The sequence below is a fragment of the Melanotaenia boesemani genome, chromosome 9 (assembly GCF_017639745.1).
Source record: "Melanotaenia boesemani isolate fMelBoe1 chromosome 9, fMelBoe1.pri, whole genome shotgun sequence".
Lineage (NCBI taxonomy): Eukaryota > Metazoa > Chordata > Actinopteri > Atheriniformes > Melanotaeniidae > Melanotaenia > Melanotaenia boesemani.
The window spans coordinates 24,693,937-24,710,354 of record NC_055690.1 but is presented as its reverse complement, the minus strand read 5'-3'; the positions used below and the strand labels follow the sequence as shown (position 1 = coordinate 24,710,354).

The 16,418-nt window shown below is 38.1% G+C and overlaps 1 protein-coding gene across 4 annotated transcripts in view; it reads right to left on the bottom strand.

The window, feature by feature from the left end:
* Window positions 1-210: 210 nt before the first annotated feature.
* LOC121645820 (arf-GAP with Rho-GAP domain, ANK repeat and PH domain-containing protein 1-like) overlaps window positions 211-16,418 on the bottom strand; it is a 51,598-nt gene continuing 35,390 nt past the window's right edge. For all 4 annotated transcript variants that reach the window (XM_041994547.1, XM_041994549.1, XM_041994546.1 and 1 more), the window contains 16 exons: window positions 16,117-16,309; window positions 15,926-15,971; window positions 15,126-15,289; window positions 13,505-13,717; window positions 13,043-13,148; window positions 12,812-12,959; window positions 12,332-12,415; window positions 11,447-11,533; window positions 11,161-11,278; window positions 10,223-10,336; window positions 9,980-10,125; window positions 9,794-9,876; window positions 8,994-9,053; window positions 6,541-6,604; window positions 4,519-6,233; window positions 211-2,131 (listed from right to left, as the gene is read on the bottom strand). In XM_041994547.1, coding sequence (XP_041850481.1) covers window positions 6,045-6,233; window positions 6,541-6,604; window positions 8,994-9,053; window positions 9,794-9,876; window positions 9,980-10,125; window positions 10,223-10,336; window positions 11,161-11,278; window positions 11,447-11,533; window positions 12,332-12,415; window positions 12,812-12,959; window positions 13,043-13,148; window positions 13,505-13,717; window positions 15,126-15,289; window positions 15,926-15,971; window positions 16,117-16,309 — 1,815 coding nt within the window. In that variant the 3' untranslated portion in view covers window positions 211-2,131; window positions 4,519-6,044. The remainder of the gene's footprint in view (window positions 2,132-4,518; window positions 6,234-6,540; window positions 6,605-8,993; window positions 9,054-9,793; window positions 9,877-9,979; window positions 10,126-10,222; window positions 10,337-11,160; window positions 11,279-11,446; window positions 11,534-12,331; window positions 12,416-12,811; window positions 12,960-13,042; window positions 13,149-13,504; window positions 13,718-15,125; window positions 15,290-15,925; window positions 15,972-16,116; window positions 16,310-16,418) is intronic.

Genomic DNA, 16,418 nt, shown 5'->3' with positions numbered 1-16,418 from the left:
GGAAAGACAATGAGGCCAAATCGGAGCTGAAGGACACAAGCCTTTGGGGGGGGGGGGGGGGGGGAGCAACTACATGACTATGCACATTCACAAAGATAAACACGCACAACTGGCTGAAAATTTTTACTAGTCTTAGAGATGTAAAAGTCTGACATGCCGTAAAATAAACGGAAAAGACCAAACTGAACACACTGCCCAGAAAAAAGAATCAACCTCTGCTGGACTTTATTTCACAACCAATTATAGCGACAAAGACATCTGGATGGAAATGATGATTAAAAAAAAAAAAAAAAAAAACATTGATGATTTAAGTCTGTCCAAATTACTCACAGATGAAACACTGGAAACAGTTATAGACATGTCAAGGCTGCAGCCAAATGTTCTCAAATATTGAAAAGCACTATAATTTTTGTGAAACCCAAATGTGAAATTCAGTTTGATCGACTGTATCCAAAAGGTCCAAATAGAAACTTGACATTTAAAAAAATGGTACCAACATTTGATCAGTGGTCCCATTATATGTTTATGTTGTAAACAAACAGAGTGGAGACTTTCTATAGGAAGGGTTGTCTTGCTCGACTACAGTTGAGGTTGGGTGACAGTTAATAACACAAACACACACTACATCATTCTGTAAAAATACACATTCTTCATAGGTGCTGTGCTTGTTTAAACTAGCATTTTACAGATAATCACAATAATCAGGAAGTTAAACAAAGACGCATGACAGAGCAGCATCTAGCGTCATCTGCTGTCCAAATAAATAAAACTTTACAATAGTAAACCTACAGATGGCATCCAGGCAACAACACAACATTGTGAGAATGGGCTGATGACTGATTCATCCTTCAAATATATACACATTTGAACCTGGCATATAAAGAAACAGGGAATGAAATACATTTTAATGCATTTTAATGAGAATCTTGTGCTTACACATTTTTACAGGGTTGTGTGCCCCGAACTATAAAAATATAAATGTAAAGATTCTAACGTGTGCATAATGGAAAAAAGAGACATTTCTTAAATCAAATTTATACTCTGACATTTTAGAAATACTGCTGATTAATGACATTTAGTATTAAAATAAAACAAACTGAGGAGAGGAGGTGACGATGAGATGATACTACAAATTATTCAAGACAAAACTTGTTTTAAATGAATGGGGTTTGAAATCTTCTTCCTAAGGTGTTACTAATTTATCTGATTCACAATAAAGACAATAAATCAAGTATTTATCTTATTTTATCTTAGATTTTGAAACACCTCACTATTGGCTGTGTATGTTTTAAATCTATTAAAATATTATTAAGCCTTTAGTTTGTTTCAACACAACTCTCTCCTTTTACTTCTCCCAACAAGCACAATGTGACATGTTCAGTTCCTCTGTTTATTAGTTATGCACGCTGCTACACGTATGCAGACAACCAGACAAGCACAAATATGCAGCTCTGACCAAGCTGTTGCACAGTAACAGATATCAACCCATCACCTGCCGTGTTTCAGTCCCAGTCCAGATGAAATCTCATCGGTCTCTTCTGGTAAAAGCTTTGCTTCATAATAACTGTTCAGTGCTAAGCTGCATAACTATACCATTGATTTCTCAAGCGACAGTACTGAAAGTGGACAGAAAAAACAGATTCAGGTACAAATGACAAACTGTATTAAAATAACATTGTTTAAGCACCCAGTGTTGGTGCCTATAATAACTTTAACTGCAGTTGTTTTTTTAAACAGATGCTCTGGGGAAATACAGGTTTCTTGCAGTGTCTCTTTGACTCCAGTAACCAGTGGAAACAGGTGAACGCTGGGTGCAGACATGCTGCACAACAAGCTGGAAGACGATTGTGATCCATCACTGTCTCTTTCTGTTAATGCCAAAGCTCCCAGCTGCATCTTCTGTGCATCAAGTAAAACTCGTCTGTGTATGGAAACCAGTGCAGGTTGTGTTTTACATAATCCCGTTGTTGGCTCAAATTTCGGTCCAGGTGGAACCATAAGGTTAAAATCCACATGTAATATGCGTGTCTGTGCTCTCTTGAGCATTGAACATTTGTCGCTCTGGTCTGTACAATCACAGGATGAAGTCACTGGAATAAACGGAGGTCATCTGATGAGCCCCACCATCCACCTTTTAAAGAACAGACATTCACAAGATCAGGGACTAAACACTGTGTTGTTAAGAAATTCAGCCTGTCTTGAACGTCTGTAAAGAACAGCATTTGTAATATTTGTAGTAAAACTGACATGCAGCCTATCTCCCTATAAATAAAATCAGCTTTGCTGTATTTTCAAAGAGTCCCGGGAGGTCAAGCCTAAAATTCACATCAAGACCACAAAGATCTCAGCACCATGGCAACCAGATATGAGGCTGCTCATGAGAGGTGGACTCAATAAGCTGCGGTCAAGAGAACAGATAAACACAGATGCAGCCCGACAGATAAACCAGCAAATCAAATTCAAATTAAAGATGTTGATTCAATTCTCACTCAAACTTTACCTCTCAAACTCCAAACAAAAATAAAACAATAACAGATGTCATACATGCAAAGAGAAAATACCTAACTTTTTCAACTTTCAAGGTTAAGAGAGGACAACAGCGATAACCATGACCAGCATCATGTAAGTGTTGACATTCAAAGAGGATACGTGTGTGCTCATACAGTGTTTTATTTATTACTTATTGATTGATTAGTTAATTCAGCCATTACTGAAGCCCTAAATTTATCTTGCCTTAGAGGCTGTGCATAATATAGAGGACTGTAAAATTAAACCTTTTTTTTAAGTTAAGACTATTTGAAAGTTTGGCCGTTTGAGTCATATTCAATAAAATCTTTCTAAACTTCATTTTCTAAGCATCACCAGCCAATAATGTTAAATGTACAATGCACTTTCACAAGTTTCTATGTTTGATTTGCAGTGAAAAATTATACTATTAGCCCCTGAGTTTTCTACCACATAGCCAAATTTTAGGGCAAAAAAAATATATATAAAGAAAAAATTATTGTTACTCCATAAAAACTAAGCAACAAAGCACGCTTAACATGTTTTGAAGTATTCTAACTATCATTTTTATGGGTTAGATTAGGCATTGTATTGAACTGCATTTAAACTCAAACTGGCTGTTCATCATATGATCAAATGTTTAAGACCATAACCTTAAAAAGTCCAAAAATCTGGTTTTCTTGACGTTTTCCTTTTTGCATTCACACTGTCATGACCTCATGATGGCAAACTTTCTGAACATGGCAGTTATTGTTGAGCTGCACAGGCAAAAGTTTAGGTTGGACAAGGTAAGACAGTCATTTTAAATTTCTTAAAAGATCCTGGGGGTTATGGGACAAAAAAGTCAAGTGAAAATTTAATCTGCACCAAGACAGATTGATCCTCAACTCAAAGTAAGGACTTCACTGATGCTGACTGCAGCCCAATAACAACAAGACGGCATCTGCCAGGGAAAGGCTTTAAGAACAAAAAACGTCTTCACAGACCATGTCTCCTGCCACAAACGTGCCTGTTTGGACTTTTTAAGGGACCACCAAGCATGGGACACTGAAAGGGTGGAGTAAAGTTTTATTCGCTGATTTAAAAAAAAAAAAAAACCTGGATGATCCTGATGGCTTTTAACATTATTGGCATGACAAGGAGATGTTTTCTACACAGCAAAGTGGAGGAGGCTCCATCGTAGTCTGGAATGCCCTTTATGATGCCATCTTCACCACATCCCCACCACCTTTCTGGAAACACTAACACTGAACATGCCTATTAATTTTAGAATAGCAGAGCTTCTCACTAATGAGACCTTTGTTGACACTTTTAATTCTGTTTTGTTTTTGTTTTTTTTTTTGGGGGGGGGTATGATCTTAAACATTTAGTCAGCTGATGAACAACTTGTCTAAGTTTAAATACAGTTTTTAATAAAGCCCTTGCTCTTCAGATTGTGTCTGTATTTTGTTTCTTCTCTTTGCTTTTTGAAGCTCTACTTACAACCCACCGTTGCAAAATGTAAATGCTTCTACTTTTTTACTTGGTAGATTTATTTATTATTAATACTCTCTACAGGCTGTAATACATTAGGTTGTTTAATTTTATAGTTAGGGGGTTTTATAATAAACTAGACCTTCAGATGACTTCAGAGCTTTTCATGTGAGACATTTGCATCCAACAGTCATTTTATGATGTACATGTACCAATACATCAGTTTTGCTTTAAATTCTACTTTAGGCCTATACACCTTTTGAATTTGTTGAGCTGAAAAAATTAATAATTGTAGTTTTGTATAATCTGAATGGACCTTACTGAAGTGAGTCAGCAGTGTACAACCTGACATGAACAGGAAATTGTTGGACTGCATGAAGGGACTGTCCTCTGAAATGATCTGAAGACTGGTTTATGTTGACTAAAATACTTGATGTTTACAGACATTAGTGATCTGGTTAAAAAACAACTTTAAAAAGGCAGAATTTGTGAATAACAAGTACAATAGATCATTTGTAAGTGAGTGTAAACGATTCTTACCTTGCTGTTTCCACTGCTGTAAGCATTATCGAAGATCTCTAAATAACTGTAACATAAACAATAGTGGGTTTATGACAAAGAAGATAGGGGAAAGATAAAGAAAATAAAGAATGGGTGGGGGATGACAGTAATATGACTAAGCACAACTAAATCTAGATAAGATTTGTTCAAGGAACAAATGAGGAAGAAGCTGTGTGAATTTGACAATCTGTCACATTCAAATACCAATCATCACTGGATTCACATCAAGCAGAGTGGACGGTTATCAAGACTTACATCTACAACATGAGCACGTCTTAAGTGAGCTGTAAGTGAGAATCTTACAAAGTCATGCAAACATGCTCTGTGCATTAAATTCCTACTGAAAACTGGACATATTAATACAAAGAGAATCAGCCCCAAAACACCCACACATCCTGCATAAATGCACCTCCACCTGCTGCCCCATCACCAAAGCAATCACACCTCCTCTTACACTCCCAACACACACACGCACAAAATCATCCAGTCATTACACTGAAACAGACAACCAAAAGAAAATATGTGGAAGGCAACAACACAGTAACCTTGGATTTTTGTTATTACCAGAGGAAGTTCCAGTAGGCTGAGCTGGATTCTTCTCTACCGAAGTCTGGAGCAAACTGATGAGTATTATGCAATAGCTTGGAAATGGCAGGAAGAGACAGCAGCAGCTTCACATTGTGAACATTTCTCAGAGATCACTAAGACTGAGCACAGAGTGCAGTGCTTTGGATGGCTAGACTAAATTTTGATGATGCTGTTGAACAGGTCTGTTTTGTAGTCAAGTGTGCTTGAGACAGAATCCTGCAAACCTACAGCGATAGTGTTTTCCTTATCAAATTCATCTAAGTGTACAGCTCTGGAAGCTGATAGGAGCAGTGATAGCACTAGCCATAGGTTGCCTGCTGGCATAAGTCCGTTTCAAATGTGTAATTCTTTGTGTTTCTCCCAGCTTTTGCAGGCCTTCACCAGCTGTTTTGGCAGTAGTTCTGTTTTCCTGATTCTGAGTCCAAAAGAGCTGCAATATAAAGATGCTGCTGTCTGCTGTCACATTGGTCTGGATTCTTATACGTTTTTAGGCCCAGACACAAATGAGAATTTTTTTGTTTTTGTTCTTTAGTCCAGGCTATAAGAAAATACACATGATTCAAAGTCAAAAACCTTGTTGCTTATTTTAGTTCAAATTCTAGTTAAAGAACCCAGATCCTGACATGATCATTAAAATCATAGTGAAATCATGGATTAGAGAGTATTGATCCTGTACAGGTGCAGCCCCCAACTCATGTCCTACTTATTGAAGGAGCCAACTGCTACAGAAGTTTGTCCTACATTTGAAATATCAAAAACCAGTCCTCCAAAGAGTGCACTGCAAAACTAGTAAACAATGTGTGCATGTTGTTCTACTCTTCGATAGGGATCAAGGTTGAGGGTCTGAACCACCTGTTCAGCATGAATGTCTCTAATTAGCTGGCAGCTCTAGATCAAGCTCCCTGGTTTTCCCTAGATTAGTCCTGGTGATTGGCAGATTGACTCACAGCAAGCGGGTCTTGGCTGAAAGCTGCTACGCTGTTCCGCATCTCATTCTCACTTCCACGCAACGGTATCAGTGACACATTACCATGACGGGTATCAGGTACCACGCGTCTCACTCGGGTTTGCTGGAGTCCATCCTGAGGCCACACGTTGCCGTCATACTTAAATGAGTGGTGGAAACAGGAAGGAAGAGGAGAGTTCAGATAATTATTATAAATTATTTCAGCATGTTATTGTGCTCCTGTTAGGAAACACGCCATCATAAAAGCTTGTTCACAAATTGTCACAATGCAATGCTGCAGTACATCTACTTGATCACGGTTTGGTTTTGGTTAGAAGCTTTATTCATAGAAATTGACCATAAGTTTTAAAATGATAATACTCTTGCTACAAAATGTTTGTCAGACATGTGAATGAATACAGCATGTGTTCGTGTGCGCGTGTGTGTGTGAGAGAGAGAGAGCACACCTGGATAGTAAGAAATGTAGCATACCACTCCTTCATTTCCGACTGAGAGTCACAGCAGAGATACCTGAAAATAAATGGATCAGAATGGATAACATCAGCCAGACAGTGCAACAGAATCAGGAGGTGGTGTGTATGTGTGTATTTATGGTCTTATGAGACAAGAAATCAGTGAGGCAGATAAGCTTTCAGAGACAGAGGAAAATTTGGAGAATAGGATGAGAAAACAGAGGGTAGTCAAAGATATAAATTGAAATTGACATGGTCTCTCCGATGGTGCGCAACAAAAATGCCACAGTAAACAATGAGTTAGATTACTAATTTAAAAGAAAAAAGAAAAACACTGATTAGGACATCTAGCACTCAGGGTGTCTGCCTCTGTCCATGAAAAGCATGGGTGTCTGTCTCTGTAATGACTGTGTGTCTGTGTATGTGCATATTTTATGCCACTCAGGTCCCCGTCTCATACCCCTCTGAGTCATCAGCCATGCTGTGATGCTGAATAAATAGACTTTATTTACACAGTTATTGTTACAAGCAGAGTCTACAACAATTATCCTAGTGTGTTCCACTGAGACACAATGATGAAACAGATACTTTAGAATAAACACGATGTAGAGTTCAATATATATGACAGCCATAAATTAAGCACCATAACACATTCATGCTGATGCACCTCACACACACACAGAGCTGTGCCCGGTTTACATCATTATGCCTAAAAGAGCTCATTAGAGCTTCCAGGGATTCAAAGAACAGTAGAAATTCATACAGTCTGGTGCATCCAACAACATAGTTGACTTTATTTCTACTTACAATTAACTACCATGTCTACAACATCACCAGCTTTAAAGGAATGGAAACTACAAATGTGTTGCAACAGAAATCCATAAAACCAGTGTAAAATTTTCATAACATCCTAAAATTTAACAGTATGTTCATAAGCTTGAGTCTAGAGACTGCAAGAATTTGGTGAAATAACGGGTAAAAATTGAAACAAAAATTAGTCCAACCGCCACACAAGCATCTCCTCAGCTTGTAGATTCTCAATTCTAATAATGGTCTCTAAACCCTCCTTTACACATGCTTTTACCTGCAGTAAAATCACAATTTCCCACTCAGTGTGTCTTCTTACACATTCTCTACATGTCTCTGTCTTCCTCTCAGGTGTTTTTCTTGCTGCAAAAGACATGATAGTGGAGCAGACAGAGAGATGATACGGCCCACAGCGTGACGGAAGCAGCAGCCTCCTTACAGCTCTGAAGATGTCTACTGCTGCTGACAATGCAGCGCTCACCATAACATCCAAGCACGTGAACACACACAACTTGCATGTGGATGTAAACACATTAGCTATGATAAAACATAACAATTTGGATTGATGCACCAGCAAAGTCTATCCCTTTATTATTTACCATAATCCATTTTAGATTTCCATGTCTGCCCCCAGCAGTTCTGACCATAAGAAGTTGAACAAGATATACAACTTTTCTTTTATGGCTCTAGTTTGCTTTCTCCTCGCTGTTACTAAAAAAAAGTGTAGTACATCCATCTGTCGGCAATTAAGACCCCAGAGCCATTCCTCACCATTACTCTAAGCATTCTTAAATTGTTTAATTGGTAAATGTGTGACATATTGTTAAAGCATAACAGGAGATACAGAACAGGAAAAACTGACGCTAGAACCAAGGTCACAAGAAAGCAGAAAAAGCAGAAAAACGTGTATTATCAAACTATCAGAAATACATACCGTTATCTATTTATTTTTGCATTGTATAATGATGACTTTTACTGCATCGAATCAAACCATTGCAATAGTGCTGAAATGGTAGTTGTAAGCACTGCATCAAGATGCACACAACATCCTTAACACACACACACACACACACACACACGCACGCACACACACACACACACACACACACACACACACACACACACACAGAGGGACTTATATGTGAGCAGACCTGGAACAGAATAGAGCCATGGCTATAGGTGTACTCATGTGTTTCCCCTCTGGGTGGAGTCGACCTTTCATTTGATTCCTTCTTTAAACTCATGCAGGGATCTGATCCGTTTTTTTTTTATGTCTCCAGCTTCCGCTGATGTTTGTCTTGTTTACATGCATTTAAAATATGATCAAAATACCACTAGGGGAGAAATGCCACTGCCTGCTAAAATATAAAGGCAGGAAATGTGTCAAAACAACTGAACGAGTTTGCACTGAAGGCTGCCAGCTCCTGGAGAAAATAGATTAAGGCTTTATATGTCTGGTAGTATGATGCTCTCTGTAGGAGCAGAACAGGAATAATATTTACACTCTTTAGTTCTGTTTAGCACACTAAAGAAAAAGTATCTAAATTATCTAAATTGTGGAGTGGGGAGGAGGAGGAGTGCAACTGAATCAAAGCTATGAGATGTTTCAAGTTAAAATATGAATTTTATCTTTGACTCACCACTGCTGTCTCTCTGGCTTCTCTTGTTTCTTGCTCTCATACACCACTGTCAAACCCCAACTAGAGACAGAAAGATGAAATTCTTCAACAGAAATGTGATTCTTGGGGTTAGTCTGCCCCCCAGTGGTAATAAATCCAAGCCCAAAGAGGTTATTTTATATTAAGCAAAAAAGTACCCAGAATTAGCTAATTAAATATTTAAATTAAGTCATTAACTATTCCTATAAATTATTAGGCTGTAGAGCAACTGGAGCAGCAAAACTGGCTCTCAACCAGGATCTCTTTTAACACTGAAAATGAAAAAAGTGGACTTATGTGATTTAAGTAAAAATGTACTAAAAGTGCATTAATATTCCCAAATTTAATGCATGCAATCTCAATAAATGGGGTTGGGATTTGTAAATAGCTATTTTCCATCCCCACTGGTTTTAAATATTACATTCTCAGTTTAAAAAACAATCTTGTATGAACCTTTATTAGTGCATACAAAACAGTCGTTGCCAAACGAAACTCTACAGTCTCGTTATGTAACAGTAATGCTGAGCACAAACCACCAATTTCTAACAGCAAATATCAAAGGTATTCAGATGTTTCAAGAAAATTAGTACCAAATAAATTAATCAATGACTATGCAAAGACATGAAGACATGTTGCAGTCCAGGGAGAAACATGGTAGGTTATTTCTAGTTTTACTTATAGATTATTTGTGGTTCACCTGGCCTGTCATCTTACTGGTCTCAAAACCTTTGTCATTTTGTGAACCAAGAACCACCTGTTTCTTGGTTCATGCATCTGCTCACCATGTGGGAGGACGGAGTTTCTTCTTGATACCTAGGTAAACCTTTAAGTTTTTCACTTGCCAATCTCGTTCTGGCCGGTTACTCTGAGAGACAGACAACAAAACAGCTCATGAGCCTGAAAAACAAAATGATGATTGGGAAGACAAAATACAAGACTTTGTTCATGTGTGTAAGTGTCAGTCTTACTCTGACTTCTTTATACATTCTGAGTGAACTGGTATTGAGGATGAAATATCTGTCGTGGAAGTTTCCAGTGGGCAGCCCAAGTCCCAAGATGCTTCTTTCTTCCCTGAATTTCATCATCCCGTGTTTGGATACATCTGCTTTACTGGCTGGGAAGCACAATAAAAAATAAATAATTATCAAGCAGCACCGGAAGCAATACAGTGCAGCAATTTAGAAAGAAACGTTTTGCTTAATTGTATTTACACAGATAGTTAATCATCGAATCCATGGCAGGATGTTTCTTGATGAGGAGGTGGGAGTCAGTTCCAACAGAGTGAAGGATGGGTAAGACTCGCTCCTGATAATGCAGAGGACGTTCTGAGGAGCAGACAAAAATACAGAAAGGATAAAGTGAGAAAAGGGAAAATCCAAATTTTTACCTTATAGGGTATGATAAAGAGAAACTCTAACATTGTAAGATAAACAGTCTGAGCTAAACAAGAGAATGAACTTTGAAATTCCTCTTCTGACAGGTAATTGGAAATCTATCAAATTAGTTGAGTGTTACTGGCACCAGCAGAAGCCACCAACAGGCTTCCTGGTGGGAACCCAGGCTGTCCACATACCAAGCTCAAAACAAAACGGCACACAGTCACATTGCTGAGAAGCATCTCTTTCCCCTAGAGGGTTTGTGCGTCATTCTGGATAACTCAAGCTGAGTGGAAAGCACTTTACAGGCTTTGTGTCATTGTTTTTGTTTTGCTGTGGGCCCTCTCGTCTGCCACTGTTAATTTGATACAGTTTGTATTTAGCCATTTGAAACCACACAGTTTTCCAACCCAAAAGCCTTACTTGTCTTTTTGTAACCTAATGTCATCTGGACAGAAATTGCTGGTGGTTACCTAGGACTGGTCCAAAGCCAGGACGCCATCAAGCTGAGCCAGCAAGTGTATGGACTGCACTTGTCATAACACACTGACAGTTTTGACTCTTCAGTGGCATTATGGCTCATTGTTTATGGTTTTATTGTTGCTTTTACTGCGTCTGGTGTTTTGTTTTGCATAGTGCCTTTAGTAATCACCACAAATAATGTTTTATAATATCAATAAATAGAATCAGACAGCAAACAAAGGTCACAGGTGGAAAAGCTCAATTTACAAAGAGGAGGAAAAACGTTTTACAGTAACTATGATACAACTCACCCATTTCCTCCTTGTCACAGACCTCCCAGCAGCTCCAGTATTCTTTGTCTTTAACTGGAATGTTACGCCGGTCCAAGACCTCACATGTTAACTCTGCTGCTGTCATAGAACCAGGGATCTGACGGAAAAGCAGAACACATACCTCAGTTTATTTACCATTAGCAAAGCATAAGTAAAACTGCATACAATGTTTGTTGTTGTGGCACTAAATGCAAACACATACGTGCAGAGCAGAGAATTAAAATAGTAAAATGGAATCTTGTATCATTTGGTAAAATACAATTACCTTGACATGTTGCTCTGCTGTGTCCTTCTTTTCTTCCAGGTACACTGTACAGATGAAGTGGCCATCACGCTCGCTTCTCTGATGCGACTAGCACACACATACAAAGAGAAAATCAGAGAGAAAGGTAACAACATCAGCATAACAAGCAACAGCAGACATATAGAGACAGATGCAATCAGTACTGAAAATAAAGCAATCAAGATATGACTAAAAGGTTGAATTTCAGCTTCAGTTCGGTAGATTTATTTTAGAGTTAAAGGTGTTTACACCATGTTTTTAAAACCCATTGTACACTTGTAATTATTAAATGTTCAAAAGTAATCAAGCCTGCTATCTCTGATAAGTCTGTTTTATTTCAGCTAAATGATAGCCACACATAATGCTCTTTGCTCTTTGGATGGCATTCAGATTTCTACATTTAATGAAGTAATTTATACTTGTAATCAGCTCCAAACCCTTGATCCCTTCAACTTGCATAAAACAATGAGGAAGCAGTAAAAACTTGGATAGGACGGTAGTGTTAAAAAAAAAGGCCTGCAATTCCCAAATACATCAAGTGTTAGGTGTGATTATTTGCAGAATGGTACCTAAACTAGTGGCTGCCGCTTGCAGTAGCTTTGAGATTTTCTCCTGAGCTTATTTCTATGGAAACACTGATTTATGGAACCTTTGTCTGCACTGGTTTGGATGTTGTGATGCATAAATGAATACTGCTGATACTTTTGACTCTTATTAACACCTGTAACCATGACAACAAAAAAACTGGTAATTCAGTTTGACAAAAAATTATGCTGCAATGCAAACAATAAATCTAGTTCAATAACACTTTATATGTTTTAAAATAACCAAGATAACCATGTTTTCTGAAAAGTGAGAGCAGCTCACAGGAAACTTGGTGCTGAGTTTATCTCGCATTTGGATAATGGCTTTAATTTCCTCCAGCTGCTTGTTTAGCTGCTGCTCATCCACCTGCAAATAAAAAAAAAAAAAAAAAAAAAAAAAAAGAGTATATTCATTCACACACGAACAAAAAAAATTCAAATTAAAAAACATTATGTTTAAAGCATCCTAAATAACCAAATAATAAATAAATAAACAAGTATATTCAACTTGTAATAAATGTATATACACAAATGAAAAGGCTATTGGCAATCAAACAGTAATAACGGGAATCTGTTCTTAGAGGTTTTTCTGTGAATGCTTTTGGAGATCTATTTACAAAGCCATGCTCTTTGAAATTTTGGGCTTTTAGGCTTGGCATGCACAGTATTTACCATATACTGACATTACTGCTAAAGGGTAAAAACAACTTTAAAACCAAAATGCTTTGCATCCTTCTAATATTCATTTGTAGGACAGTCTAACCTCAAATATGTGTGTGTAGTGCTCTATGAGGTCCTCGATGGCACGGCCAGCAGTGTAGTCCTTCCCATCAGTCTGGAACAGAGTGGGACCGAACACTATGGCCAGGTTGTGGAGGTTCATCTGATTCAGCTCAGAAAAACGCTGCACGCTGAAATCCACAAATAATAACAAATCTGTGCTCACACATATACACACAGAAATGATTTTAGTGATGTTGTATTCATTTCATACCAATAAAGGTGGTTAATAAGGGCTTGTAGTGTAGCCTTGTTGACACTAGGAAGTTTTTTCAACAGGTGTTTGTACTCAAAGATCTTTTTTCTTTCATCCTGAATCCCTGGGAGTACAAGACAGAGGAGGAAGGAAAAGAACCAATTATGGGTGAAGAACAGAGGCAGAAAGAAAGGGAGTATTAAAAAATTAGATATTGTAAAAGTGGAAATCAAAATCCGAACATATAACAGCAGAATTACGGTAGTCATGATAGACAAAGGCAGGTCTATGCATGAAAAATAGTAAATATTGTATTTTGTATGCCTGGAAAAGTGATCATATTATAATTACATAACTCTGGACAATGTAAGTCTATTAGGGCCATTTGTTTATGACAAAATATCCCCAAAATAGTTCAAAATGACCAATCCTTTATCCACACCCTGCCCACACTCGGGTACATAGTCCTCTGCAGCTTACCAGCAACACTGAGCCAGGTGCTGCCATCCTTTGAAGTGAACAGTCCCTCCTCTAACTCCCTGAAGAAACGCTTGAGTGTGTTGGAGACATCATCCACCTGATGCTCTCCGTCTTTCAGTCGAAGACTGCGAGCGTCACGACGAAATCTTTCACACAAGGCTGCCACACGGGAGTTCACACCACTCTTGCGATAAATTCCTTCTGATGTCAAACCTAGAAAAGAAAAACATTGGCAGATGCAAAAATATTACAAATACAGACATGTACACCTATAATGTACTGCAGCACTGTTGGATAATTAAAATGTTCCTCCAACTGAATTGTTTATACTGTATTTCAGCTCACATAGAGGGATAACATGGACCAGTATAGGTTGAGATGTGTTCATTGATCTTCTCATACCTTAAAAACTGTAGCATAAAGTGTAAAATCCAGCTAGCAATTATGTTTTAGCTTTGACCACAATATAAATACTTCAAAGATTTTGTCATACATTCTTGGTTTGTGAAATAAGGCAACACAGAGCATAAGTGACCATGTTTTTCTGTGTGGTTACTTAAAAAGTGTAACCACACATAAAAGCAGTGTGGTGCAGTTGTACTGTTTTAAACAGGGAAAAAAAGAATAAAACAACAGTTGTGAACAACATGTGCTACTGAAATTATTCAAAGCAATGTCGACTAATAGTCTAGTCCAGTGGTTCCCAACCAATTTTCTTTGAGGACCTTTTTCATGGACCCCCTGCCCCACCCTGTGCTGAAATCATGCTTGGTTTTATGCTTTCAAAAGTGAGATTCTCACCAAAAATAATGTATTCTGGCTAAGTCCTGTCCCTTGCTAAAGCCAAATTTATATTAAAATCATGTAGCCTTACTTTTTTTTTTCTTCAAACAGAAAATGGGTGGACATTAGCTCTAAATATTTAAAGCCTTGGGGATCCCCTGTGATCTATGGGGGACCCCTGTTTGGGAACCAGTCAGTCAGTTAAAAAAGATTATTTATTTCTTTGTTTGGCTTTGGATTTTTGTTGCTTATGTGTTACAAACAAATCTGTTTTCTGTCTAGTATTTTAACTTAGATGCTAAATGTTTTCTTGTAAAATGCAAAGGGGACACAATTGTACTTCATTCTGTTTAACAGAGACTCAGTGTGTGTGAGAAAAAATTAACATGCAGTACTTTAATGACATCTTGAAGAATTATTAGATTAGCTGTACTGGTACATGAATGTAGGCGCAAACGCAGTTTTTCCCAGTTGGAGGGTGGGAGGATGAGTGAGGGATAAAGCAGAGAACACAAAATAGAGGGAAAGAAAAGCACAGAGGGAGCAGGCCTGAAATGGAGGTGGAACAAAGTTGCTTTTGTTGTCTTGTGGTCCGTTGGTCTCTCCCAGAGCCAGAACTCCTGCTATTACAGTCACGAGAACACAGGCACTCTGAGAGTGCCAAGTGTGCACTCACAGTTGACCATAACGGGATACAGTAACTTGCACTGTGTATAACCCCTCCTTTGACAACAATGCAGGTGAATAGTGACCCTACCACAAATAAACAGCTGAACAACCTGCAAACTTCCTTGGTGTTGTTTATTTGTACAAATATTAGTTTGTGGATGTCTCTTACCACACTGCGTGATGTAGTCGATGCAGCTGAGTACTATGATAGGTATGTCCGTCTCTGTGAGCTGTTGCTGGCTCAGCGTGTCTCCTCCGCTCCCTGCTGCTGCCTGGATGGCCGAACACCAGCCAGCAAAGTCCAGCTTCCTTTCTCCCTCAATGTACAGAGTTCTGAATAGAGAGATACAAACAAGCAAAGAGGAGAAAAAGGGATGATGTGTATGAATATAAATGATTGCCCTGTTTGACTGACTTAACAAGATCATCATCTCAGAGTTCCGGCAAAAGTTTAGAAAAATAATCTGTTCTTGTTTTTTTTTCTGAATTACTGATAGATCTCAATACAATGTGCAAAGAAGTCACCAACATAGAGAGCAGTTGCTGTGGCTATCAGATTGACCTTCCATCAATGATATATGATCAAAGATAAGATTACATGCAAAGTCAGCAAAAATAACAGTGCCATCTGTTTAAATGAACAAGACGACAACTAAGCAGTGGGACACCGTTTGCTGCCATGAATCCAATTTAAACAAGTGTGTCACTTGAGGTTGTGTTCTCATTATTTCAGGAAAAACAAGAGCAAAGGTTTGTTTAATATAAGCTTCTCAGAATTATGAGATAAGTTAATATTTAAATTTTTCAAAGACCAGGAGCACATATAAAAACTTTTCGAAGAACTCTAAGATGATCTCACACATTTTTCAATTAATCCATTAAAATTCAGTAAATACACTACATAGAGGTTAACATGTTGAAAAATTATTATTATTGTAACATCAGCAACACAACAAGAAATCATCTCACCTGCCTTTCTCCACCAGGACCAGCACTTCATTCTCTTGCTGAATTGCTGTGAAACAAAAATATATTATCATGATTTATCTGAGCACTCTCAGCTTACTGCTACATGTAGAGAGTACAGCATGTAAATGTTGATAGCAAAAAATGCCTTTGGTGGCAGTATGCACTGATTTATGCTCACAAGTTTCACTCACAGAGTTCATTTAGTTTGCGAAGGTGGATCTCTTCTCCCTTACTGTCATCCAGGTAAGCATGAAGTGTGGAGCCCACCAAAGCAAACCATCCAACTTTGGATGTTTGTAGGTTCAAGCCGTCTTTACACTTCAGCCGCCCAATCCGCTCGAAACCCAGTCTCAGCAAAGGCTCTGCTGTGGCTGGGATAAAGTTCTACAAATAAAAGGGGACACAGACTTTATAATACATTGCACAGTGATTACGCTTTTCTTTTGATGATTTAATCACTTAATTCTGTGAAAACCAGTTATTCTTCCACAAA